This window comes from Gossypium raimondii, chromosome 11 (genome assembly GCF_025698545.1).
Source record: "Gossypium raimondii isolate GPD5lz chromosome 11, ASM2569854v1, whole genome shotgun sequence".
NCBI lineage: Eukaryota > Viridiplantae > Streptophyta > Magnoliopsida > Malvales > Malvaceae > Gossypium > Gossypium raimondii.
Window position 1 is genome coordinate 27,213,298 of NC_068575.1, and position 25,413 is coordinate 27,238,710.

Here is a 25,413-nt window from a genome sequence, read left to right on the forward strand (position 1 = left end):
AATCGCTCAGGCTGAGTGCCCTCCTCCACAGTCAACCACCACTGATAAGTCTTGTCACGAAGTAAGGATATTACACCCTTCAGTTTCTGCCGGGGGTGTAGTCTAGATTATTCATAATTCTTTCTGTGGCCATCATTTAATACTCAGCCACAATCGGGGTAACCCCAATGACACCCTTAAACAAATCAACTCCATTAGATTGGAGTCGTTCAATTATCGACCCTCGACTCCCAGATCTCATATGAGTCCCAGCGACCCTCTCAAAAACCCTCAAATAGCTTGAGACAGTGCATTATCCCCATCAGTCTAAGACCTAGACTCAATCTCAACGGTCAAAGTTACGATAGTTTCACATGTGGACCCTCGGAATCCACATGTACTCATTATCTTATCTACAATTTCAAAGTTTTATGTATTTGTTTAAGTTTTAAAAACCCTAAATCTAAGTTTTATTCAAAGTTCGTATTAAAGTTTAGAGAATGTGTTATTGCACTAAATCTCTAAAGGTAAATAGTTGTACTAAAGTATCACAAGCAAAAATATCTAAAGTATAACTAAAGTTTAGATTTCTTACTTGGACTAGCACCGGAGTCTCAATTCACTTTTCGAAAATCAAAAGTCAATTTTTAATGGAATTTCCAATTAAAAAAATTATTTTTTTCTAAAACATTTTGGACCCAAAATACACAGCTCGAGTTTCACAACCAGGCTCTGATACTACCAAATGTAACACCCTAAACTTGGCCTAGACACTACAATCGGATTAAAAGGGTTACATCCTCAAATAAAATTATTCACGCTTATATCTCGCAAAATCGTAGTTTAATATCTAGAAGATTAAAGTTATTAAATTTATCAAAAACATAAGTGTTTTGGTGTTCGCGTGAAAACACCTTGTCGAAAACCTTATTTTACAAATTTTTTTTAAAACAATTTCGTATACTTAACCATTTGAGTTGTAAAATATTGTATCGCATTTCAAAAGTTTTGCAGCGGAAAAACATCTTAACTTTTTTGTCTTATAAAACCATAGTATATTGTTATTTGCGTCGTCTTGATTAAAACCCCGATTATAAATAAATCATTTGCAAAACAAAAGCCAAAATCAATACTAGAGCCCCAAGCAAAATTAAATGTCCAAAAAGTCTGTAAAGTCCATAATTTAGTTCAAACATACTTAAACTAAATGTGCAAATCGAGCTCCAAAATCGTCGTCCAATTCCAAGCTTGAGGGTCACCTGAAACGAAACAAAACAAACGAGTGAACTAGAAGCACAATGTTTAACTTAGCCCATCTACAAAGTTTTCTTACTCATAACGTACACATATACAAATGCCACATAAGAATTTCAGAACATATATTTTTTCAAATTCCAAAACATATAGCATATCAAAATAGATCCTACCCCCATCCACTACACACCATCTCTGTCCAACCAGTAACACCAATTAGGACTACAGGAGTCCATCCATCGAATCACACCAGTACGTGGAGGTATGCCACTCTTAAATATGCAACTGATTTGTCAAATAGAAATTGCGGTTTAACCGCCAGAATTGCAGTAAAACTACTAAATTACACTTCCTCCAACATATTGAAACCCACCCTAATGCATATGCATAATCATGATAACATGTGTTGATAACTTGATTAATGTACAAATGTGCATAAATGATATGTGTTATGGTATACTGGTTAACCGTTATAAGCTTTTTAGCATGTGATTCATGAGCATATATTTTTCTGTACTAACCATTGAGTTACTCTATCTTTTGGTTGAATGCTTTTGGTTTCGGACTCACACTGAGCTCGTGTAGCTCACCCCCTTCTAGTTATTTCTTTCAGGTAACTCCTGCGATTAAGTTTTGGATTCGGCGTCGAAGGTCTCAGAAATTGAATTTGACCCGGTTTAGTTAAGTTCTCATAATTTTTATATGGTTGGTTTAAAATTATCTGTAAAGCAATTATATAACATGTGGTATGAGTTCAGATTTGAACTTTTCATTAAACTACGTGTTTTTAGTTTTGACAACACTTCGAAAGTTTCGCACACGATTTTTAATTGGGTTTTCTGTTATTGTTTCAAAGTTCATACTTATTTGAAAAAACAACATACGTTTCCACACAAATTCTAATATGGAATTCAAGATACAATTAGCAAAATTGATGCGTTTTGAAACTGTATAAGAACGTCAATTTGATTTATTTCTAATTATTTGTAGTGTGAATTAATTATTGTTTCTAAACATAAATTGCATAATCGATTCAGTTCGGTTTTAGCAAACTGTATTGTAAATGAGTTTTAAACAAGTTTTTTGTAAATTGCTTTTAGATCACTTGGTGATCAATGTGACCTTCGAGATCCGGTTGAAACTTCTGGGTCGAGTTTTGGGGTGTTACAATATTCTCTATTTGTGTAAAACAAGTTTGTACATATAATGTGTTCAATATTTAACTGTCAAATTAAATTAATTCAATAATTAATTTAATTCATGTTACAATTAAACACAATACCATTTGTGTTTCGATTCTATTCACTTCAACCACAGGGTGAGACCCTGTAGGCTCTTGTAACGTTAGTAGTAATACTAGAACATTTCTAATGTTACAAGCAATGAGTGGCATCTAGCAATGCATCATTGCTACCTAAGCTACAAGAAGTCGTGATTCACCATAACATTTCTATGATAATTTTTTTCATGTATTATATCATTTTATCATTTATATCTAGATTTAACTCAAGTCATGGAATAGTCGCACTTGTATAGTCCAATCTCATATTTCTTCGTATTCTGAGTAGACTACAATAAACAAATAAGTGTGATATCACATATAAACTTATTTGAGCATGACCATGCATTTCTAGTCTCACTCCATCAAATGGCCTGAGATATTGCTCCTATTATGTAAGAGGGACAAATCCTATCTTGATCAATCATATCCCACTACATATATTGTGGCATACCCAACATCAATCTTTATAGTACAACTTGTTACGGGAGACGTTTAACTATATCAAAATATATGACTCATGATGTTGGTTTTGACTATTACATAATAATCTAATAAACATACTCACGGCATGTCAGTCTAATATTTTATTCTCTAACACATACTCGTGTGTTGATTCTGACATCCCTATGTCAATGACAATACTTTGTCATCAATCAACTACACATTAGTCTCAATGCATTATTATTGTCCAAGCCTAAATAATACTTGACTAAAGACCTTTTAAGAATAATTATATTATTCTCGGATTTAATTATTAATCAAGATATTTACACACACGAAAAAAACTAAAATAACAATGAAAATGTCTTATATTAACAAATAAGGTAAAACAAGTATGTGATTACAATCATCTCATTATTGGTCTTTGAGCATACTTTAACAATGGTAACATGTGCTATTCATAATTCATGCATATATGTAATAAGACAAATAAAATACCATATTAATTCGATCAATCAGGGATTTTAACATATTTCATATCATCAAGGATCTAATTGCATAATTTAATTCACTAAAACTAATTCGGAACTCAATCAAGGATTAAATTTAACAAATCATAAAATTCTGGATAATATAGTAAAACCTAGAAAACATGCGCAAAACTGTAACATTTGAAAAATATGGGCAAAATTGTAAATTTTGAAAAACAGGGAACACACGGCCGTGTGACCGGACCATGTAGCAAACCATGTGGCCCTAATCCTGGGCACGGTTTTCGTCGATGCATTTGTAAAAGAACACACACCTTTCTCCAAGATCTCGATCGACATTCCTCGTGCTTAAATCTGGTTCGGGGTACCTAAATCAGGTTTTTCAAACGACATTTACGCAAGAATTAATAATAGATTTCAAGATTCATCAATATTATCGAAGGATTCAATGAAAATCGAGAAAGATCATTTAATTGATCGCAAGATTATTGTTAGATACAAATCTGTAAAGATTTAATATAAAACTTCGAGATTTGAGGCGTACTTACCGCTTCTTGGCAAGATTTAAGAAGGCCATTGTAGACCTCTTGGAGTATTTGTTTCAAGCCACCAACAATGATGTACTAATTCTTTATTATTATTATTATTATTATTATTATTATTATTATTATTATTATTATTATTATTTACTTAGATTGAAACATGTTCTATTATTCAATGATTGGAATCACGAAGGCGATTTTGTTGTATCTGCTATGCTGGCTTTGGTGCCATTAAATTGAAGTTCCTGAAGCATTTTGTAGTTCCCTTGTGTAATTGAAACAAGAAAATAGAAAGAAGCAGAAGCAGAAATCAAGCATAAAACAAAAGATAAGTAGAGCTGAAATTCAGAACAACAAAGTCTCTCGTGTCCAAGATCAAAAGGTCGTGCTTAATTATAATTGTATTCAAATAATAGAAAATTTTAATTTAGAAAGAAAAAAGGAACAAAACAAGTCCTTACATTTACTATTTAATTTTTATAAAGAAAACCATTATAAAAAAGTTTAAAATATATATAAGCCAAAAGTAAGAATTTAGGGGATGAGAATGTACAAAACAAGAAACTTCTCTCTTTTTTAGTTGTAAACGACAAAGCTTAAAAAATTATAATCCACACCTAGTTTTAAATAGGGTTTTTTTTAAATTTACCCAAAAATTAATATTTACGAAAATAACTTAGGTACAAAATTTATCACGAAAATGATATATTTTTTATAGTACATTTTGGTGCCGATCATCTCACCGTCTACCCCACCCTCCATCATCCCTTAATCATTGCCCCATGATTGCTCGGTGAATAAAAAATACACCTTAAAAATACTCATATTTTAAAAATATATATTTAAAAAATAATAAATTAATATTTTAATAGGTGACGGCGTTTGAGTTGCCGACACCAATTAAATTTTATTTTTTTAAATGTGTCAGTGTTTTTTTAGTCCCAATGTTCTTTTTGCCGGTACTTATGTCAGGAAAAAAATTTGGGGTGTCGATATTCTCTTTGTCAACACTGATGTGGTTTTTGAATTTTTCTTACCAACGTGCTCTAGTTGCCAAGATCAGTGATTGCTTGGTTCTTCTTCTTCAAGCCTTGGATAATGTGACTCCTAAGCATTCAATTGCATGAGAAGAGAGATTTGAAGAAAATAACACAATATCAGTAGAGAAGAAGCACTAAATATTTGAGAAGAAAAAAATGCTTTTGAGTTGAGTTTGTTGATTGTAGTACTTAGTAGGCAAAGAAAATAAGAAAAGAAAAAGATGAGAAAAAAATCCAATAGTCAAGTGATAAGTGATAAAAGTAACATATTTTAATCTCGTTCTTAATGCGTTATTGGATGATTATTTATGCAAATTGGTGAATTTTATGCTCCTAATCATTTAAATTCATGTTTCTATACTTAGGAGAGCATTTGGGAGCAAAAGGAGCAAAAAACGAGCGAAAATCGGACAAATAGTATATTTCAAGAGCCACATGAGCTGCTGGCACACGGCCATGTGTCAGACCATGTCGATTTCGTGATTCACATCCCAAACACGCGGAAAAAATGCAAGTTTTAGGCTTTTTGGGCATTCTAAAGTATATAAATACCAAATAAAAGAAGAGAAGAATGGGTCATCAAAGAATATTGAAGAAAACAACTCGAAGAACACCATTGGAGCCAACTCTAAAGCAGATTTTCATCAAGATTGAAGACATCATTTTAATTTCTTTTGAAGTTTTTATGAGTTTCTTTATTTCCTGTGGTCATTCTGTCTTTAAGATGTTTTTGTTCACAATTATGAACTAATTTCCTAGATACCTAGGGGAGATGAACCCTATGATGAATTCAATTATTTGATTTTTGTCTTACATGATAAATACTTGAATCTTATTCTCAGTTATGTGTGCTTATCTCTTGTTTTAATATTTCCGGGATATTAATTCATGTTTACTATGCTTAAATCAGAGGAGGAAAAGCCCATGTTTAAGAGTAGATCTAGCATAATTGAGTGGAGTTGCATGCAATCCTAGAAATAGGACGATATAAATCTACCGGATTAGAGTCAAATCTAATAGGGGAATTCATAGATCAAATTAATACGACAATAGGAATTTTAATTAGAAAGAAATTAAAATTAATCACCGTAGAATCAGTTGCTCTTAGTCTTGAAAGAGATATTAGCATAATTTAGGGATTTCTATGGATCAAGATACCAAGTGAATAAATCGTTTAATTCAGAAGCATAATGATAGATGAAGTCTAAGTGAATTCTTTCCTGGGTATTGTTTCGCTTGTTGGTTATTATTCAATTATTTTCCTGATTTATTCTCTGTTGAGTTCTTTAGTTAAATTAATTTAGTAATTTTAGTTTAAATCAATCACTCCAATTTGTCAGTTAAATAATAGAAAAACGATAATTACTAGTACTTTTAGTCATCGTGGATACGATATCTTTACTCACCGTAGCTATACTATTTATCGATAGATGCACTTGCATTTATCGTATTTTTAGTTAGTTTCGTGATACATCATTAAGGAAGGAAAAAAGAAGAGGAAGAGGAAAATCAATGGTGAAATAGATGAGAACATTAAGAGAAATAGACAAGAAAAAATGAAAAGTTGCACTACATTTATTATTAAATTAACAATTCCAATAAGATTAATTATCAGTATCAGCTCCAACAAAATACATTTATCATTATAACAGTAAACACAAAAGTCAAAAAATATATATTATATTTAAAGATATGTTATATAACCAAAAAATAAAGGATTACAATTGTATTAATGAATGATAACATATAGATTGATACAAGATATATAACATTTCATATTTATCTTCTAAACATGGTTATATAGATTACTGTTAATTTTTATTTAATAGGGCAATTAAATCAATCAGTTATTCTCATATATCCACCATAGTATATAAGAAGACTGTTAAAGGAGGATGTCCATCGTTCACTGCATTAGGTGACCTTTATCCCCATGTATTCCTAGTTTTAGGCATGAATTTTATTTATTACCAAAATATATATTTGACAAGGAATTTATAAAGGTGTTTATATATTAACCAAATAATTACGGTAATATTGAATATATGAAAATTATATCAATATTAAAGTATTCACTATAAAAATAAATTATAATATTGGAAATTAAAATATATGTTATTTAAAACTTATAAACATGTAAATAAAAAATACCCTCACATCATCGTATTAAATTAATTAAAAAACAATTACCTTCAAATTCAATTTTAAAAGACTATTAAATAAAAATATCATTAATCTATGTAACCAAAGATAAATATAAAATATTATATATCTTGTATCAATCTATATCATTATCATTCATCAATATGGTTGCAATCCTTTATTTTTTGGTTATAGAACATTTTTTTCCTGTTTTCTATTATAATGATAAATGTATTTTGTTGGAATTGATGTTGATAAATTAATTTTATTTAAATTGTTAATCTAATAATAATTGTAGTGTAACTCTTCATTTTTTTTTCTTGTCTATTTCTCTTCTTGTTCTCGTCTATTTCACCGTTGATTTTCCTCTTCCTCTTTTTTCCTCCTTCCTTGATTGTTGGATTTTTTTTTGCTTAATGACAAATTTGGCCACTAAAGTTTACATGTTTTATCAAAATAGTCCTAATTGTAATTCTTTAGTCTTTTTTGGCCATCAACCTTTGTTCTTTTTTTAAAATTGTTTTTTTAACAGATTTGATGAAAGTACCATTAAAAAGTTAACGGGATTATATGAAATTTCATACGTGGGATATTTTTAATGAGATGTAATTCATTTCTTAGATAATTCAATAAAATAATTACATGTGGAAAATAATAAAATAAATAATTCATGAAGTTAAAAATAACTCTTAATTTAAAAAATAAACGTAATTATCTACAAAAAGTTTCAAAATGAAAATGAATGCACACATTTTATATTTTCAGTTTGATTTATTAATTATCTTTTGAAACCTCTCAATAAACAAATGTATGAATTCATTTTGAAATCTTTTTTAGATAATTACGTTTATTTTCTTTAAATTGGGAGTTATTTTTAATTTCATGTATGATTTATTTATTTTATTATTTTTATAGGTAATTATCTTATTGGGTTATCTAAGTAATAAATTACATCTCATTAATCACCCACATTATTTTTTTTTAACGGTACTTTCATCAAATATGTTAGAAAAAGCAGTTTGAAAAAAAAAACAAAAGTTGATGGCCAAAAAAGCTCAAAAATACAATTAGGGCTATTTTGACAAAACATGTAAACGTTAGTAACCAAATTTATCATTGAGCCTTTTTTTTCATCTTCTTCTCTTGTTTTCATTGCCTACCAAGTACTATAATCATGGGACAATAATTAGGGAATGATGGAGGATAATACTAGTGGTGAGATTGCAGGCACCAAAATGTACGGTAAAAAACATATCATTTATGTGGGGATTTTTACTAAAATATTAAAAAATAAAAAAATATCAAAATAATATAAACTTATTTTTTATTTACCAAAATAATAATATAAACTTTTCCCAGATTTTATTACTTTTAAAAATATAATTTTTATTTTACATTATTTTAGTACATTATATTGTAAATGTATTAATTTAGTTTGTTTTTAAATAAATTAAAAAATATTTATTTCGCCCTTTGTTCGTATCTTTTCCGGATTTTATTACTTTCAATAAAATTTACTATTTTATAATTTTATTATTTTACATTATTTTAGTACATCAAGTTTGAAATGTATTAATTTAGTGTTTTTTAAATAAATTTTAAAAAACCCTTATTTAAATCCCTTTGTTCGTATTTTTTCTCCGAGTTTATTACTTTAAAATATATATTATTTTCTTATTTTATTATTTTACATTATTTTAGTACATTATATTTGAAATGTTTTAATTTACTGTGTTTTTAAATAAATTTTAAAAAACCATTATTTCGCCCTTTGTTCGTATTTTTTCCCAATTTTATTACTTTTAAAAAATAATATTTTCTGATTTTATTATTTTACATTATTTTAGTACATTATGTTTGAAATGTATTAATTTACTATGTTTTTAAATAAATTTAAAAAAACCCTTATTTCGCCCTTTTTCGATTTTTTCCTGGATTTTATTACTTTAAAAAATACTATTTTCTAATTTTATTATTTTACATTATTTTAGTACATTATGTTTGAAATGTATTCATTTAGTGTGTTTTAAATAAATTTAAAAAATCCTTATTTCGCCCTTTATTCGTATTTTTCCGGATTTTATTACTTTCAATAAAAATATATTATTTTCTTATTTTATTATTTTATATTATTTTAGTACATTATGTTTGAAATGTATTAATTTACTGTGTTTTTAAATAAATTTTTAAAAAACCATTATTTCGCCCTTTGTTCGTATTTTTTCCCGGATTTTATTACTTTTAAAAATATAATATTTTATAATTTTATTATTTTACATTATTTTAGTACATTATGTTTGCAATGTATTCATTTAGTGTGGTTTTAAATAATTAAAAAAAACTTATTTCGCCCTTTGTTCGTATTTTTTCTTGGATTTTATTACTTTCAATAAAAAACACACTAAATGAATACATTTCAAACATAATGTACTAAAATAATGTAAAATAATAAAACTAGAAAATAATATTTTTTTAAAGTAATAAAATCCGGGAAAAAATACGAACAAAGGGCTAAAATACGAACATGTTGGTGCCGCCTCTGCCACAGGCATCATTGGTGCCGCCTGTGGCAGCCCCTTCATTCATCCGTTTTTATTATTATTATTATTATTTTGGTAAATAAAAAAATTATATTATTTTGATATTTTTTATTTTTTTATAATATTTTGGTAAAAAAACCTATTAATTTTACACGTGGATATTTTTGTAAATAATTATTTTTTGAATTAATTTTGGAAAAAAGACCCTAAATAGGATATATAGATAACGGAACTTTCTTTCGTTAGTAAGAAATGAATAATCCAGATATCAATTAACTATTGGAGGGGCATATAAAAGGAGAATAATTAGGGAGCATGAGAATTTTGTCCATATAAAAGGGGCACAATTAGGGGCAGGAGAATTTTGTCGGTTCGGGATAACTCTCAAAAGTGTGTAGTGTATTTGAGAAAACAATAATATTCAGAAGTGGAATTTATTTTTTATTATTATTGTTGTTATTATTATTATTATGGTTAAAAATCTTTTGTTTGATGTGGAAGACTTCCTTTTTCCGTTAAATAATTTAAAAAAAAAACATTTTAATAATATGCTTTTCTTTTCAAAAGAACAGAGTTTTAGTAAATCATTTTATAGAAGTAAAACCAAGTGTGCAATTTAGTTGGCTAGAGATTTCTAAATATTTTAGATATTAAAATAAATATATATATACTTTAAAAATTAAAATTAAAATCAAATTGTAAATTAAGTCAAAATAAAATGAGAATATACATTTAGTTTCATTTTGTTGATGAATCAATTTAATAACAATGGTGGAAGTTGCACATCTTTGATTTTCCTGATTGAATGATGCTTTAAATAATTGTTTGATATTTAAATCGATTGTTTGATGCTTTGAATCTTTATGCTACTAATAAACACCAACAAATGGTATGCAAAGAAAGTATTTGCAGCTGCTTTGATAAAACTTTTATGCTGCTGATAAACACCAGTTCAACTTGGTATGCAAAAAATATTCCATCTTTTACTCCAAAGATGAAACCTTTGTTGTATGTATCATTGTATCATGATGATCATACATTTGTGTTTTTATTTGTTTTAAGATCTATGATGAGATCAAAGTTTTTTCATACAATTTTTTTTTGTTTGGTTGTAGGGAGATTTGAGGAACATGGATGACTTGGACAAGTTTTTCTCTAAAACAAAGTACTGCCAATTGAAGATATATTGTAATCTTTTTTGGTTTTGATTGTTTGCATCACAATGGTCCATTAATTTATTGTCATTTTACGGTTTCATTTGAGATCATGCTTGCAAATGACTTAAAATGAATGTAATTTGACTAGTGTTAATTGGATTTCACCTGTAACAATCGGCTCAAGTTTGATGTTATCATACATTTTGCTAACCTTAAGGCTATTGAGGAGAGTGTCGGTAACCCTCGTCGGTATTTTGACAATAATTTGATTGGCACTATCAAGTTTAATACCTTGTTTGTCAATGCAGGAATAAAAAGGGTGATTCAGCTAACGCATCTTACTACCATATTGTAAATCCATCGACCAACATTGCTGTTGTTGGTGCTGAGATGACCCATAGCTTCTTTACCAACGTGACCACCATCACCGTGGGTACACAACATGCATTGGATCCATTAACCACAATCAAGGCACGAGCGAACAATGCCGGAAAGGCAAGCGCACTCATCCAGCACGAGTGGCGCCCGAAATCCCTTTTTACCATTTCTGGAGAGATGGATACAAAGTCCATCCATAAGAGCCCCAAGGTTGGACTTGCTTTGGCACTCAAGCCTTGAGAGCTTAAAAAAAGCTCATTTTGGTAAGAGTATGGTAGACTTAAAAATATTTTTGAAGTTTTAGTCTATTGTTGACTTTCATGGTGTTGCCATCTTCCCTTTTATGTCAATGATTTTTCATTTTAAAAAATAATATAGTGAAAAAAAATGTGATAATTGTTTTTAGTCATTCCTTGTTTAATTGAGGTAAGTATCTTTGGTTTGCCCTATAATTTTTTTTAGAGGCTCTCTTTGTTTTTTCATGAAATTTGCTAATAAAGGAAAATAAGGGTTGTACCTTTTCTTTGTTGAGGACAATTTTTACTTGGTATAGAACTCGGTAACAGGTATAGGCATAAAGTCTAACATTGGATCAACTTCTAAAACTCCGACATGGAAAGCTTTCATTACTGGTGGTGAGATTGCCTAAAGGTAAAACTATCATGGAGGCTCTTATATTACGAGTCGGATTGTATTTTGATCTCTATTTAAGAAATAGACAAATTAATACATTTATGTTAAAGTAAAAATATTTTTTTTACGGCATAATTCAGAACGACGGTATTACAAAAGAGGACGGATACTTTAAAGAATTTAGCTTAAAAGTATTTAGTTTGCTATCAACAAGTACTTTAGATAGATAAAACATTTACTTTAGACGTGATGTTATGATATAAAATATGTATTTATATAATGTTTAAAATCATTAATATTATATTTTTTTAGTAAGGATATAAAAGAAAATAATTTGTTATTGGCTCATTGTTAATATTTTGATATATAAAATATAAATTTTAAATATTTTTAATAATTAATATTAATTATTTTTAAAAATAAAAGGAAGGTGTAAATAGTAAGAATAAAATGTATATATTTTAAACAAATAAAATTAGATTAAAAAGAGTTAAAGATATGAATTTGTCGAATCCAAAAAATATTTTAAAGATTTTCAATTCATTAATAATTAAGCTTTTAGAATGAATTTGTTGTGTTTCAACTACAATGAACATAACTTGAGAAGTAATGGATTCAAATAATAGTGTATTATTTTAAAATGTAGTAAATAAAATATTTTAAATATTTTAAATATTTTAATATAATTTTGTATAAAAATAATTATATTAAGAATATTATTAAATTATATGCTATTTTAATTTAATAATTATATTAAAATATAATTAAATTATTTATTTTATTAAATTATATTTAATAATAATCCTATTAAAATTTAATAACAATAATCATCATCTACAAAAATTCTGCTAAAGGTACTCTAGTCATTTTAGTTTTTTTTCCTTATGCTATTACAAATCTATTCCATTCAATCAAACACAAGAATACTATTACAGTTTTATTCTATTTCATTCAATCAAATAATTGAATTATTAATTACAACTCTATTCCATTACAAGTAAATGATAATTTTTGTCCACAATATGTAATGAGGGATGGGCGACCATTGAAAACCGCAGACTGTCCAAACCACATCGGTCCAAAACTCTTGGGTTTGGGGACATTGGCCTTTGGCAAATTTTTCTTTCGATAAGTTAATATTGTTACATCCTAAATGAGTTCTGATTTGCATACTACAAAAGGACTTTTAAGGTCAACAAGAATTTAGCGAAATAATAAAATATATTGTATTTCTAAAAGTAGAGTCAAGTTTAAATTCTGGAAACAGAATCATTAACAAAAATAGTCACAAATCCTGAAAAATTATTCTTATATTATTTTATTCATTCTTCTTTATAACATTTCCCAATTTTTAATAGATCATTTTGTGATGATGAATGTCAAATGCAACATTGCAACCAAAAATACACATCAACACGATGATACATAAATCAATTATTGCGTAACTAACTTACAACCTAATGGGGACCGACTTTTTTTTTTCTGAGTTGTGTCATTAACACACAAAATATTATCTTTTAGCTTTTCAACTTATTTTAAAATGAGCCAATCCAAGTTAAATAACTCGTGTATATATTTAATTTGAGAATTAAGAATTTTGGAAGCAGTTTTCAACATGTCCTAATAAAAAACATTTATTTGTCTTAAATCCATTTAGTAAGATGCGTTTAAATTTTATCTAAAATCCCCATTTTTAGATCAACAAAAATAATTTGATTAGTTGAAATTAAACTAACTTTAAAGGGAGACTTAATAGTTAAAATTGGATTTCAATTTAAATTAAACTTGCTTAGGTTATTATGGACCATTTTCTCATAAGAAATCTAGGGGAAGAATCCAACTTTTTTTTTTCTTGAATCATCTCTCTATGCAATGGACAGGTAGATATGAAGTAAAAATCGTCAAGTAAGCATGGTTCTTTTAGGTTTCTTTAGTTATTTTGAATTCAGATTTTTTATTTTGTACAAAATATTGGTTGGCACACTTGATAAAAAGTGTTGGAATTTTCCTGATAAACTAAACTCGAATCCATCATGTAACTGAATTGATTTAATTTACAGATTTGATACAAGAATTCAAGCCCTAAGAGAATGCCGGAGCCTTTTCCATTGTTGATTAAAACGAGTCCAATCGAATTCCTTCAAAAAGAATCCTTTTGTGCAGATTTTTGCTTCATCCATTCAATTTGATGTTCAAGTCCACGAATCCGCACCACCTAAGTTTTTGGGCAAATTATTGAAGTTTAAAATATCTGGCATCATCTGTCGGGTGCTTGAGGCGACATTGTAGCCTCTGGTACAAACATTAAGCACTTGAGAAAAAATGAAATGATTCAGAGATTTAATATAGGGGTAAAAATGCATTTGAATACTCTTTACTATTACAATTAAGTCGGAACGGAAGATCGCTAATAAGTGTAAAACCATGACATGTCAAGCTGTGGGGCGATTTAAGCACCTCAAGCCTTAAAAATTCCTTCAAAATTTTTGGGAGAAAAAAGAAAGGCTCAGTTGAATATTCTACAAATTGTGGGGGAAAAAAATAAAGCCTCAATAGAGTATTCTACTAATTCCTGCGATTGTTGCAAAGGGCCTGGTTTTAATTATCTAAGAGTTATGGAGTTTTTTTAAGTTTAAACCTTTTCTCCTAGGAAATGAGTGTGATGGGGCACCAGAGGCATACTCCCAAAACTTCCGGGTAACATACAAATGACACTCTTACAAGCGAAGCAGGCTTTTTAGAGCATCCCTCAAACTGCACTACATCTTCATTCTTTAATATAAAGGTTCCATTAGAGAATCTCATGTGCCTTCCCGTAATACCTGTTTATGAAAGGCGCCTGCAAGGTAGAATCGCCAATAAGAAAAAACGAATTTAAGTCACTAGTCATGTTGTTATTCTAAATAGAATCAGTAAGGCAAATGTATTATGCCTCTGGCAACTAAAAATATAAATCTGACATCTGGAATTCTAAACAATAACATTCATGTAGCTTGATCTTTAGTGGACAAGTGACTAAAGATGAAATTTCTTATTGAGAACTTCAATTCATGAAATGCATGACTGAGAATTGTTATGGTGAAGACAATGCAAAGTTGGCTATCTTTAGCATACAATATTGGGGGAGGGGGAAAGGGTTGACAAGGTTTGAACCCGTGCCACCTGGGTAATAGACAACAGCTTTAACCAATACTCCAACCAAGTCTTGGCAACAATGTGAAATTGGTTAGAATTCAAATTCAAAAAAGTGACATGAAAATTAATGAAATTTACTAAGAAATGTTTTACGAGTATTTCAAGGGGTTATATACAACATGGGAATACGCAAGGGATTAGGATCTTCTAGCCAGACAGAATTATACTACCAGAATTAAGAGGACAAATAAAAGGCTATAGCAACAATTGTAGCCCATGCCAAATTAATTGTACCCTGGACCAAAAATTGAACCTATTTGAAATAACTCATTTTGTCCCAAAAATGGCCCATGTGCAAAAAAAGATTAATTTTAATTTCCCACCTAACTACTCTAGGGCGGGGGTAGGTCCTGGAGGAGAAGTTACAGACACCTTTTCATTACTTTGTATCTGAATGACTTAAAGAGGAAGTATGTAATTCAATTGATTTCCAAGAGAAAACTACAAAGCACTGGGAATAAAACTTAATCCAACAAAGAGTATAGGTGCTACAGAAAATTTGATGATTCATGCCACCATCAAACCCATTCAGTCAAACATAAACTTAGCCAACATTACTGGTTAAATAAAACCAAGCCAATATTATCATTCAGACACTTCAAGTAAATCATGTCATAGCTACTTATCATTGACAGTGTCCTCTAAGAAACCAAAAGGCTTTAATTTATTATGCAACAAGCTCCGATAACACCATGACTACTATAAAGAAAATTTACTCATAACTATTACAACTTTAGGCATGAGAAATAACTAGGGCTAATAAAACAAGAAGTTAAACTTTGCTCTAAGGCATTATTTTGTAAAATAAATGATTAAAAATACCTCCTTTTTCTAACACAAATGTAGATAAAGCAGTAACTCGTAAAACCTTACCTTTACATTTGACACATCAGGAGTATCCGGAGTGTGAACAGGATAGAACTTGTAAAATCTCATGTTCTGAAATGCTGCTTTAGTTTCCTCACTCATTTCTTCAAGGGCTTTTCTGCGAGCTTCTCTTGCCTATAAGAATTGAATTGGCCAAATTAATCAACCTATCCTAAATCATGCTCCCCAACCAAATCGAAGAAGCAATGTTGCCAAAAAACATACCTGCCGATTAGCTTTTTTTGCTTCTCGAACTTTCTCTTTGACAAAATCCTACAAAACCCAAAGTATGTCAGGTTGAACTAGTAGTTGGAAATACCTAAAATCCACAGGATATTGGTAGATCTTCAAATCAGCTTCACCTTAAAAGCATCCTTTTGATCTTTATCTAATTCATCTGCTTCTATCAGTTTATCAGTAAACTCCTGCAGAATGGTAGATACAGTTTAGTACCTAATTACTATGACAACAGCAAACAACAGCCAAAAAGTAAAATGATTGACTAAAGTCTAATGCATAAATAACTGATTTTTTAAAACATTCCAAGCTACCAATTCAAATAATTCAAACATCACCACCAAAAAAATCATGCTAGTTAGACTACAGCATAATGATGAAAGAGTAAAGAGTCTTACATCAAGTTCATCCAACTCCCAATCAAATTCACAAAAAACCTGCAAGAACAGAAAGGATGTGTCAACTTACATAATATCTTGAAGAATAGCTGCCTTGGTTATCCCAATAAAAATGATTACAGGCTGTAGAATCAAGGATTGCCTATACACCAAGGCACAATACAGGATAGCAAAACAACCTCCAATGAAGATACTCTATTATGGTGCAATGCACACCTCAAATAAGTTGCCTTTTGGTTCTCAATTCTTTTTCTTTAAATGATATATTTTCATTTGATGAAGGGCAGTACATGATTCAAAAAAAAGAAGTGGATTATGTCCATAGGTGAAGAAAACTTAAGAGACTAATGATGCTTAGTTATGCTTGACTTCTATATCATGCTAAGGAGAAGACTGATTTTTCAACATTTATAAATGAATCTCTATTTCGAGTTTATAAGAATAAAAGATGCAAGGGTACATTTGGAAAACCCACTCCTCACAAGGTTTGAACTTCAAACCTCCTACTTTTAACTGTTGGCAGCATCATAGACGAATGCATAAGTACATATGCACATGCTTATGGTGTGAATTAATTTTTTAGCAATCAACTCTTTGCTTAACTCATGTAAGCATGTGCCACAAGCCATAAAATGGTACCTCCAACTAAACTGAATGCAACAGTCCATTCACCAAAGCATGATAAGCTCAACCCTTACAATGAACTCTATTCAACCCATAAACAAATTAATATCCATAAAGTCAAGTATCAGTCATAATTAATGTTCTCAGAAAATACAAAGAACTTACTGGCTTTGGTTCTGCTGGAAAAATTATTTGAACCTCAGTGCTTTGTTCAAGCTCATCTTCCTTCAAAGGCTGGTAAAAATCTGTCAATAGGGACAGGCCAAACAGCATTGCAATAAATAAGGGGTTCTTCTCCTTTTTCAGTCTCCTATTTGACAAGTCATTATAACAAGCAGCAGACATATGAAGCAATTTAACATCCAGAGGTATCTAGAGACTCACAAGGCAGACAATACTCGTATTTCTTGAGACGATCTATTTTCATTTGTTTCAAAGCAACCCTGCCGAAAGAATACCAAATACAAAAGGTAAGCCGAAATGCAAGCATCCATTCAACAAACACATACAGACCCACTCTCAGGAGAGATGAAATAATATAAAGAAAATTGAAGTCCATAAGCTTGCACTGAAATAATTTATTACACACTATGAAGACAGAAATTTAAGAATTGTTTAAATATCAAATGGTTGACCTAGCTCCAAAGTTGTCAAGGACACAAAAGTGCACTCTAGGCACCTAAAACCCAATGTTGCCTAAGGCACAAAAGAACTAAAGAAAGCCCTCACCTAACTGAAGCAAGGCATAATATATTCATGTGTCATTGTATTTGTGAGTGTATGTGTGCGTGTGCGTGTCTATATATAAATAAAGTTGATATATAATTATGATAAGAAACTCTAAAGTGTAATCCCGTTTATCTACAAAACATGAGAAATTTCTTTTTCTTTATTGGCCAGTATAAATGATTTCTTATGGTCCTGTGTCTATTGTTGAATGAAGAAAGTTCAATGTCCCACATCTGTTGTTGAAATATTTCCTTATGGTCCCATGTTTGAAATATAAGAGTATAATATCCCATTTAATGAAAAAAGTTCAAAATAAAATAAATTAAAGAGAACTGCAATCACAAAGACTTTTTTCCTGCACCTAACCTCTAATGAAAAAATATGCACCTAGGTGCAAGAACTGTGCACCTAATCAACTGTGCCTCACCCGGAAGGGTTTAAGGAGCTTCTGTTTTCAGGCACACTTAGGCACATGCCTTCACCATACTGCTTAGCTCATACATAGACACAGAAACAGTCATCTCCAGACATGAACAATTCAATAGGAAACAACAAAAACAAAAGTGTCCAATTATTAGAAATGCACAGTGACAATCAGGCACACCTAGGCACATGCCTTTACAATACTGCTTAGCTAATACATAGAAATAGTGCCTCCAGACATGGACCATTAGGAAACCATGAAACCAAGAGGGTCCAATTATTAGAAATGCATATTGCTAAGCATTCAAGCCTCTGGATGACCAGATATTTCTATTATATTGTTATTCCCGATAAACAGAACTGAATACTCAGCACTTATTTAATGTACTCTGCAAGTATTGGTTTGGCACCACAACAAGCTGATCAGAATGCATAGACAATTCTCAGAAAAAGCAAACCTGATTCCAACACTTAAAACCCCGGCCACACAACAAAATATACAAGCCTACCTTTAACATAGCAAATTTTTTTGTAAATATTCAAAGGAAGCATAAGTGAGTGTAACCCAAGTTGGCAGTCTCAAACAAAAAGCAGTTGAGATAAAGATACTGTGATTGGAAGTAGTTGACCATTGCATACAAAAGAAACAAAAATAAAGAGGATTATAAGTGTTAGTGTTCCAATCATACCTTCTTTGAGTGCAGCTTAAGATGAATATTTGAGATTTCAATCTATCAACTTGGCTGTCTCTGTGGAGCAATAAAAATATACAATCACCTCAAAAGTTGATTTTAAATCAATTCAAATACAGAATAATAAAATGAAAATTAGCTAAAATTTCATTTATCAACTTGACAAACTATTCAGATAAATTAAATTAAATAATTAAAGGTCTACTGTGTATATGATTAAAAAAAGATCAAAATCGGGTACCTTTTCTCAAGTGGAATATATGGAACCCAGTCCATTTTCATTTGTTTCATGGGAACAATCTCTTCAGCTTCTCTCTGCACTGAGTTAATACCAATCTTATCTGAAGGTGGGAAAGGAGACTCAACCTGAAAAGATACAATCAGATCATGGCGGAAAGAACTATTTTCAACAAACCAATCTCATAAAACATTAATATTTGTCATTGCAATTGTCGAAAATAATAAATCAGTGAAAAAGCAAAAAAGAGAACTAAAGGGAAGTTATGTGGATTTTAACTATTAACATTCTAGACAGTTAATAATTTGGTCCACACTAGATAAGCAACAATATAGTAATTAGTAACTCTTTACGTCAAAAGAAATTTATAATTTACAGAGATGGCCTTCTGCACTGAAAAAAAAATATAGGGAAAGTGGCCCAGAACACGTATTTTTTAATGGCCATCAAAAGCTGTGTGACAAAATCACATCCACGGCTATAAAGGTGAAGTAAAGAAACCAATTATCCAAGGGGAAAAAGCCCCTAGTTATGAGATTCTAAGCTTGAGATTTGCAGCTCAAAGAAACAGCTAGACTGAACTGTCAGAGGAAAATGTCAAAATTGGAACAGCAAGGAATATATAACTTCAAAGCCACATAAAGGTACCATTGAATAAGCCTTTAACATAAAAGATGGTTAAAGATGCTATTATCACTCTGCCCACTAATCACATGATGAAGAAAGAAAAATCCCTTGAATCAATTTAGCGTGACAAGCATTAAAATCACTTCTTAAAAATGTTTGACAACTTACAGCCACAATCACAGGTATACAAATGACTTTGTTTTCTCCTTTGTAAGGGACCAATTGAGCTGCACAAATAGAGAACAATTAAAATTAAGTGTCTAATTGTTGAACAAAAAGACAGGTCAGAGAAATTGAAACTACATGATGCAAGAAAGAAACTTATGAGAACAAAGTTCAAATTAAGAACCTAGGACAAGCATTCTTACTTTTCAGCACAGTAAAAGTTAAATAACAATACAAGAGGTAATGCAAGCAACAGCATTTTAAAAAAAAATTCTCGCCACAAGTACCCGCAAATTGTCCATAGAAATGTATAAAGTACAAGGACCATGGCTACTTACGCTCTGTACAACCAAAGAGATAAACTTTCTTTCCATATAGTTTCCCCCCCTCTTCAAATGCATCCTGACCAGAAAAAGAACAGTAAAATATTCAGTTAGCTCTACACCAAGTTTCACATGATACAGGGAAAACAAAAGCAGCAAAGTAGCAGCTAAAATTAGAAAAGAGTAAGGCAAAAAAGCTCTTGCAACTCACTTCTAAATTCGAAAAGTTCCAGTTGAATTGGTAAACAGAGTCCAGTTGATCCCACTTCCAAACAACAAAAGGAAAACTATATAAGCAACAGAACTTAATTTCATTTAAAAAACACTAACCAAATATTCAACATTCAAATCGAAATTCAAAATTCCAACCTCTGTTCCAACAGGGAATGCAGCTTTCCATAAATCTTCCTGTGCAACACAAATCGACAATTTTCATCAAAACAAATTTAAAAAAGCAAAACTTCACCCATTTAATTATCTAAACAAATAACATAGAAGTTCCAACCTCGAATCCATTAAACTTTACTCTTCACATAAGAATGCGAAAGCTTATAGAATAAAAATTTAAATTTAACCGCGGTGGTATCCAGAATTAAAAGCTCAAATTTAAGTAGAAAAAAAAAGTCAACAGCGCCAAGAAATTAACCTTAAAACCTAATGTTTTAACCTCGTATCTATCCAGATATTCAATAAACCAAAACAGTAAAGTCATAAAAGAAAACCCCTAAAGGCAATCCAAAACAACAAATGTAAAACTTGGAGAGAAATGTAGAGAAAAATAATAATACCAAGTTACGCTTATCTTCGAAATACTCAGGCTCGGGCTGAGGCTTGAAGGTCTTAGCACGCTTAGCTTTGGGAGCAGGTTTACGGTTGTTGTTGTTGAGATTCTCTTGCGAAGAAGACGAAGTCTTTACTTGCTTCTCCTCTTGCTCATGAGAAGCGGCTTTTCTCTTAGCTCCCTTCCTCATTTGGTTATTAAGGGGAAAAAGAAGAAAAGCAACGGCAACGGCGAAGCAGAGCCGAGAGAGGGAGAAAGAAAAAGGGGTGAGTGTGTAATTATGGGCGATGGCGGTGGATCCGGATTCAAAATCTATAGTATAGTATTTGGACAAAATTGAATATATGGGCGCTGCTGCCTGGGCGTTTTCTGAGCGTCAATCCAACGCCAATTTTTAGGTCTTTTTTTCCCTTTTTGTCGTTTTGAGGGGGCAGGCGCGGGTATTGAAATTCAAGGGCCTTTTTGAAACGTTTTCGAATATTAAAGGTAATTGGTTTTTTAATTATAAATTAAGGCTTACTTTGGATGGGCGGTGTGTTTAGCTTCGGTAAAATTAAAAAAGTGGTGGTGGTGAGATTAGTTACTGTAGCAGTGAGATTAGAAACAGCGGTGAAGTGTGTGTTTGGATTCAATCGCAGCTGTAGCGGTGAGGTGAAAATAGAAAATGATTTTTAAGGACATTAGATTAAAAATTATATATAATAGAAGTTTTTAAAATTATTTAACAATTACAAAATTAATAAATGATTAAAATTTATTACAATTATATTTATTTTCAATAATAAATAATTAAAATGAATTAAAACTAGAGAAAATTCAAAATTTATTTTATTTAATATTTCAAAATTAATCATATATTTAATTATAGGAGAAAACGAATTACATGTAGTCCGGATTACATGTGTTGGTTTTTTAGCGTAAAACTAAGGAGAAAAGAAAACGAATGCAAAGAAGTTTGAACAAGAAGCAAATGAATTTGATTTCCAAAATCGATCTTTTTCATTGACTTGAAAAGCATATATGTTACAATGAAATATGGCACTTAACTAATGTATAATCGCTCCCAAAGCCTAGATAGAATTACAAACAAAATGTAGTGACATACCAGCTATAACATCAAACATAAATCAACAACTACTCCTACTAACTTTAAGTATAAATTACATTGTAACTAAATCAAGTTACAAATGAACAAAATAAACAAAATGTCTTGCTTATCCGGTTCAAACTTGGATCTTTGATGCGCATCTTTGGTTTCTTCTTGGTTTCTGTTGCATTGCAGGCCAAAGTTCAACAACATCCTGTACTTTGCTTACTAACAAAGTAGTGCATATTCCTTTTAGTGCATTAAGGGGAATTATGATTATGGTATGTTAGACATCAGAAGAACCTACATATTCTTAAAAAGTAAAGATATGAAAAAGCAGAGTGTTGAAATGACTATTCAATGACATTGAAAATAATATATGGGTGTCCAAAATTTAGATTCAAGGGCATAAGCAAAACAAATAACAAAGACAATGTCACCACAGAAACTGTAAACTAAATGAAATATCGTGCAAGGCTAATCCAGAGATAAGAAATAAAATCTTTATTTGAAGTTCAAGGTCTTTGAAATGAACATACCCAAGCAAGCAACAAGGTATCTTCCAAAGCCATACATTGCAAATGATTCATAACAATCATGTAGTATCGAACAATCAACACTAACTGATGGATGCACCAATGATACAAACTGTTAAAATAATCCAGGTTAGTAAGACTGAAAATAACATATAATTACACCAGATGCATGGTGCAAAATTAACATGTTGCATGCTGTGCCAAAACTATACTCAAAACTTAAATAGTAACCTAAGTTGAATATAGGTCAATTTTTTTGTAACATAAATATGCTACTGCTGGTTTTTACTAATTCCTAGCACATAAGTTGTTGAACAGCTAAGTTTAACAAGAAGGTTTAACAATGTTACTCAATTGGACTAATTTCTTAGTGTTCATAAAATATGAGGACCATTCGACAAATTAGAGGACTAACTTCTCGAGATGTTTGTAAAATAAAGGGACAAATTTCATAATTAGACTTAAAAAAAGCATACTTGAAAGAAGAAATTTCAGCCTGTGAGTTCTCCAATTGCCTCTCCAATTTTAGCTCATTTGACCTTAATCGACGTGCCTACAGAAAGGATATTAAAAACATTTTAATCTAGCAGAAGACAAAAGTAATTTCACTCCAGTGTCAACAGCTTTATACAGAAATATATTCAATGGAATAAAGTAAGAAACTCCAAATGCTAATAATATCATATAAAACAAGCAAATAACATGATCAAATCAAATATAAAAAAGGACTAGAGAGCCACTTAAGTTAAATTGGCACTTAAAAACGTTCTGACTCTACTATACATCCAAGAAACACCCTTCACGTGGTATATATTACAACCATGCATATCTGAACATGATGACCATCGATCTTTCAAACATTATTATCAAGAGTGATATATGTTCAGTAATGAATAGAATAAAATTGGAGAAGGAAGAAAACCTTTACCCATTAAAACTTTGTTACCTTCTCTTCCAAACCAATGACTTCAGAAGCCAATATATTAGCACGTTCATCAGCTACATTACATTCCAGTCGTGCATTTGCATATTCCATTTTAAAAGACTCGAGCTCTGCCTGCAATACCAAACACCAGACATAGCAAGAATAAAAAAAAGGGATAGGGGCTGAAATAGAATGTTGTTGACATTTTAAAAAGTATTTGTAACAAGCTCCCCAACAATTTGAACATCACTAGACAAAGAACACAAGAGAATAAAATGCAGATCAGCATACATATAGCATAGCATTTTAAAATATAGCATAAAACTGAATTCATCCTGTGCACCATCCTTTGCAACAAAAGAAAACCATTCAAAACAAAGACTTATTGATCAGACTATTGAAGAGTCATAAACGAAGTCACAGGAGTCTAACAAAGAAAATTCCCACTGCAATGATAAGAACGGTCACACATTGTCAAGTAACAAACACGACCTTCAATGATATAGCTATGAACTTAGGTCAAGGTAACACCACAATGGTATAATTCAGATGCACCGCAAATCGTCTTGAGAAAAACATACAATGAACTTATTTCTTTCCCTCAATAGACCATAAAGTATAAACCTATTTCATAATTCAAAAATATGGCATCCAAAAAATAGACACCGGGACAAGGATCTTGGAATACATAAGGACCGATCTCGATGGACATCCTTGAAGCTTCATTATGGCCTTTTAGAGATTCTTAAACAAAGCCTTAACTTGTTGTTTGTACATTTGGCATCTGCCGATCCCGACCATCATCTAGTCCCTCCGCCAGAGGAAGACCATCGATAACACGAGCAATCATTGTCGGTTTCACCATCTTTACTCCCTTTTCTCAACTTTCACAAAATCCTTCAAACTAATAGAAACGCAAAATTAACACCTTAAGTAAAAATTAACAAGCCAAATTCCATACCATGATATTAAAAAAAGGCATAGCGGATTTCAATTGACTATAATTCGATAATTTCATTCTCAATCTTAATGGTACAACCACCCACCACAAAGCTGAAATAAATACTATTTTCCACTTGAACAATTATCATTGCAAACAATTAAAATTATCGGAAAAAAATCATAAATTGATTCCATAATTTTGATTTTCACTAAACCCTCATCATTGGTCAAAAGCAAGATCGACCCAACACTTCTTTTTCCAATCGAAAGGTCATTAATGTAATCCAAAGACAACCAATCTAGTCAATGTCATCACGATCTGACAAGGAAATATATATTTTTCAAGGATTCCAATAAAACCCAGAAATTCAGTAGAAGAAAAAACAAAATCTCATATAAGAATTTCCACAACGAACGATTTTTTTCTTCAAATAATTATATGCATGCACATTTAAAAATTGATAAATAAAAGCTATTAGTTTTTAATGGAATACCTGATTAGAGCATGTAGGTCTTCGGATTTCTCCTTGATTTCAAGGATCAGAAAAAGGAATGAAGAACAGAAGAAGGAGAAGAAGCCTTACCTGGATGAAGGAGGAACCGGAAGAGATCCTTAACCAAACTGATTTGCAACCCAAGGGGAAGGGGAAAGGGAAGGGGAAGGGGAAAGGGGAGAAAAGGGTAACCAAACATCAGAAAAGCCTGAAGAATGTAACTACAGAATTTATGGGTAAAAGAGGAAAAG

General features: G+C 30.7%; 2 protein-coding genes and 1 long non-coding RNA gene across 3 annotated transcripts; 1 reads left to right on the forward strand and 2 right to left on the reverse strand.

The window, feature by feature from the left end:
• The first annotated feature begins 10,841 nt into the window (after nt 1–10,841).
• On the forward strand, nt 10,842–11,486 carry LOC105801138 (mitochondrial outer membrane protein porin of 36 kDa). Its single transcript, XM_012632472.1, has 2 exons — nt 10,842–10,876; nt 11,177–11,486. Exons 1-2 carry the CDS (start codon nt 10,842–10,844, stop codon nt 11,484–11,486), a joined length of 345 nt encoding a protein of 114 aa, XP_012487926.1.
• Nucleotides 11,487–14,218: 2,732 nt separating this feature from the next.
• Nucleotides 14,219–21,577, reverse strand: LOC105804278 (protein HEAT INTOLERANT 4). The gene is made up of 14 exons (XM_012636812.2): nt 21,186–21,577; nt 20,767–20,805; nt 20,609–20,662; nt 20,413–20,476; nt 20,078–20,136; nt 19,286–19,410; nt 19,042–19,101; nt 17,585–17,643; nt 17,366–17,445; nt 16,577–16,615; nt 16,304–16,366; nt 16,167–16,214; nt 15,948–16,076; nt 14,219–14,718 (listed from the first exon to the last, which is right to left on the reverse strand). The coding sequence occupies exons 1-14, from the start codon at nt 21,366–21,368 to the stop codon at nt 14,671–14,673; spliced, it is 1,050 nt and encodes a 349-aa protein (XP_012492266.1). The 5' UTR covers nt 21,369–21,577; the 3' UTR covers nt 14,219–14,670.
• A 1,700-nt stretch (nt 21,578–23,277) lies between these two features.
• Nucleotides 23,278–24,006, reverse strand: LOC105804277 (uncharacterized). Its single transcript, XR_008190650.1, has 2 exons — nt 23,748–24,006; nt 23,278–23,354 (listed from the first exon to the last, which is right to left on the reverse strand). It is a non-coding gene; the product is annotated as an uncharacterized LOC105804277 (long non-coding RNA).
• Between the last annotated feature and the right edge of the window lie 1,407 nt (nt 24,007–25,413).

Coding starts and splice junctions, on each gene's coding strand:
- LOC105801138 (XM_012632472.1), top strand. CDS start 10,842: ATGGATGACTTGGACAAGTTTTTCTCTAAAACAAA. Junction 10,877..11,176: donor AAGTTTTTCTCTAAAACAAA/GTACTGCCAATT, acceptor TTGTCAATGCAG/GAATAAAAAGGGTGATTCAG.
- LOC105804278 (XM_012636812.2), bottom strand. CDS start 21,368: ATGAGGAAGGGAGCTAAGAGAAAAGCCGCTTCTCATGAGCAAGAGGAG. Junction 19,102..19,285: donor TATATTCCACTTGAGAAAAG/GTACCCGATTTT, acceptor ATTGCTCCACAG/AGACAGCCAAGTTGATAGAT. Junction 16,616..17,365: donor TTCCAGCAGAACCAAAGCCA/GTAAGTTCTTTG, acceptor CTGTTCTTGCAG/GTTTTTTGTGAATTTGATTG.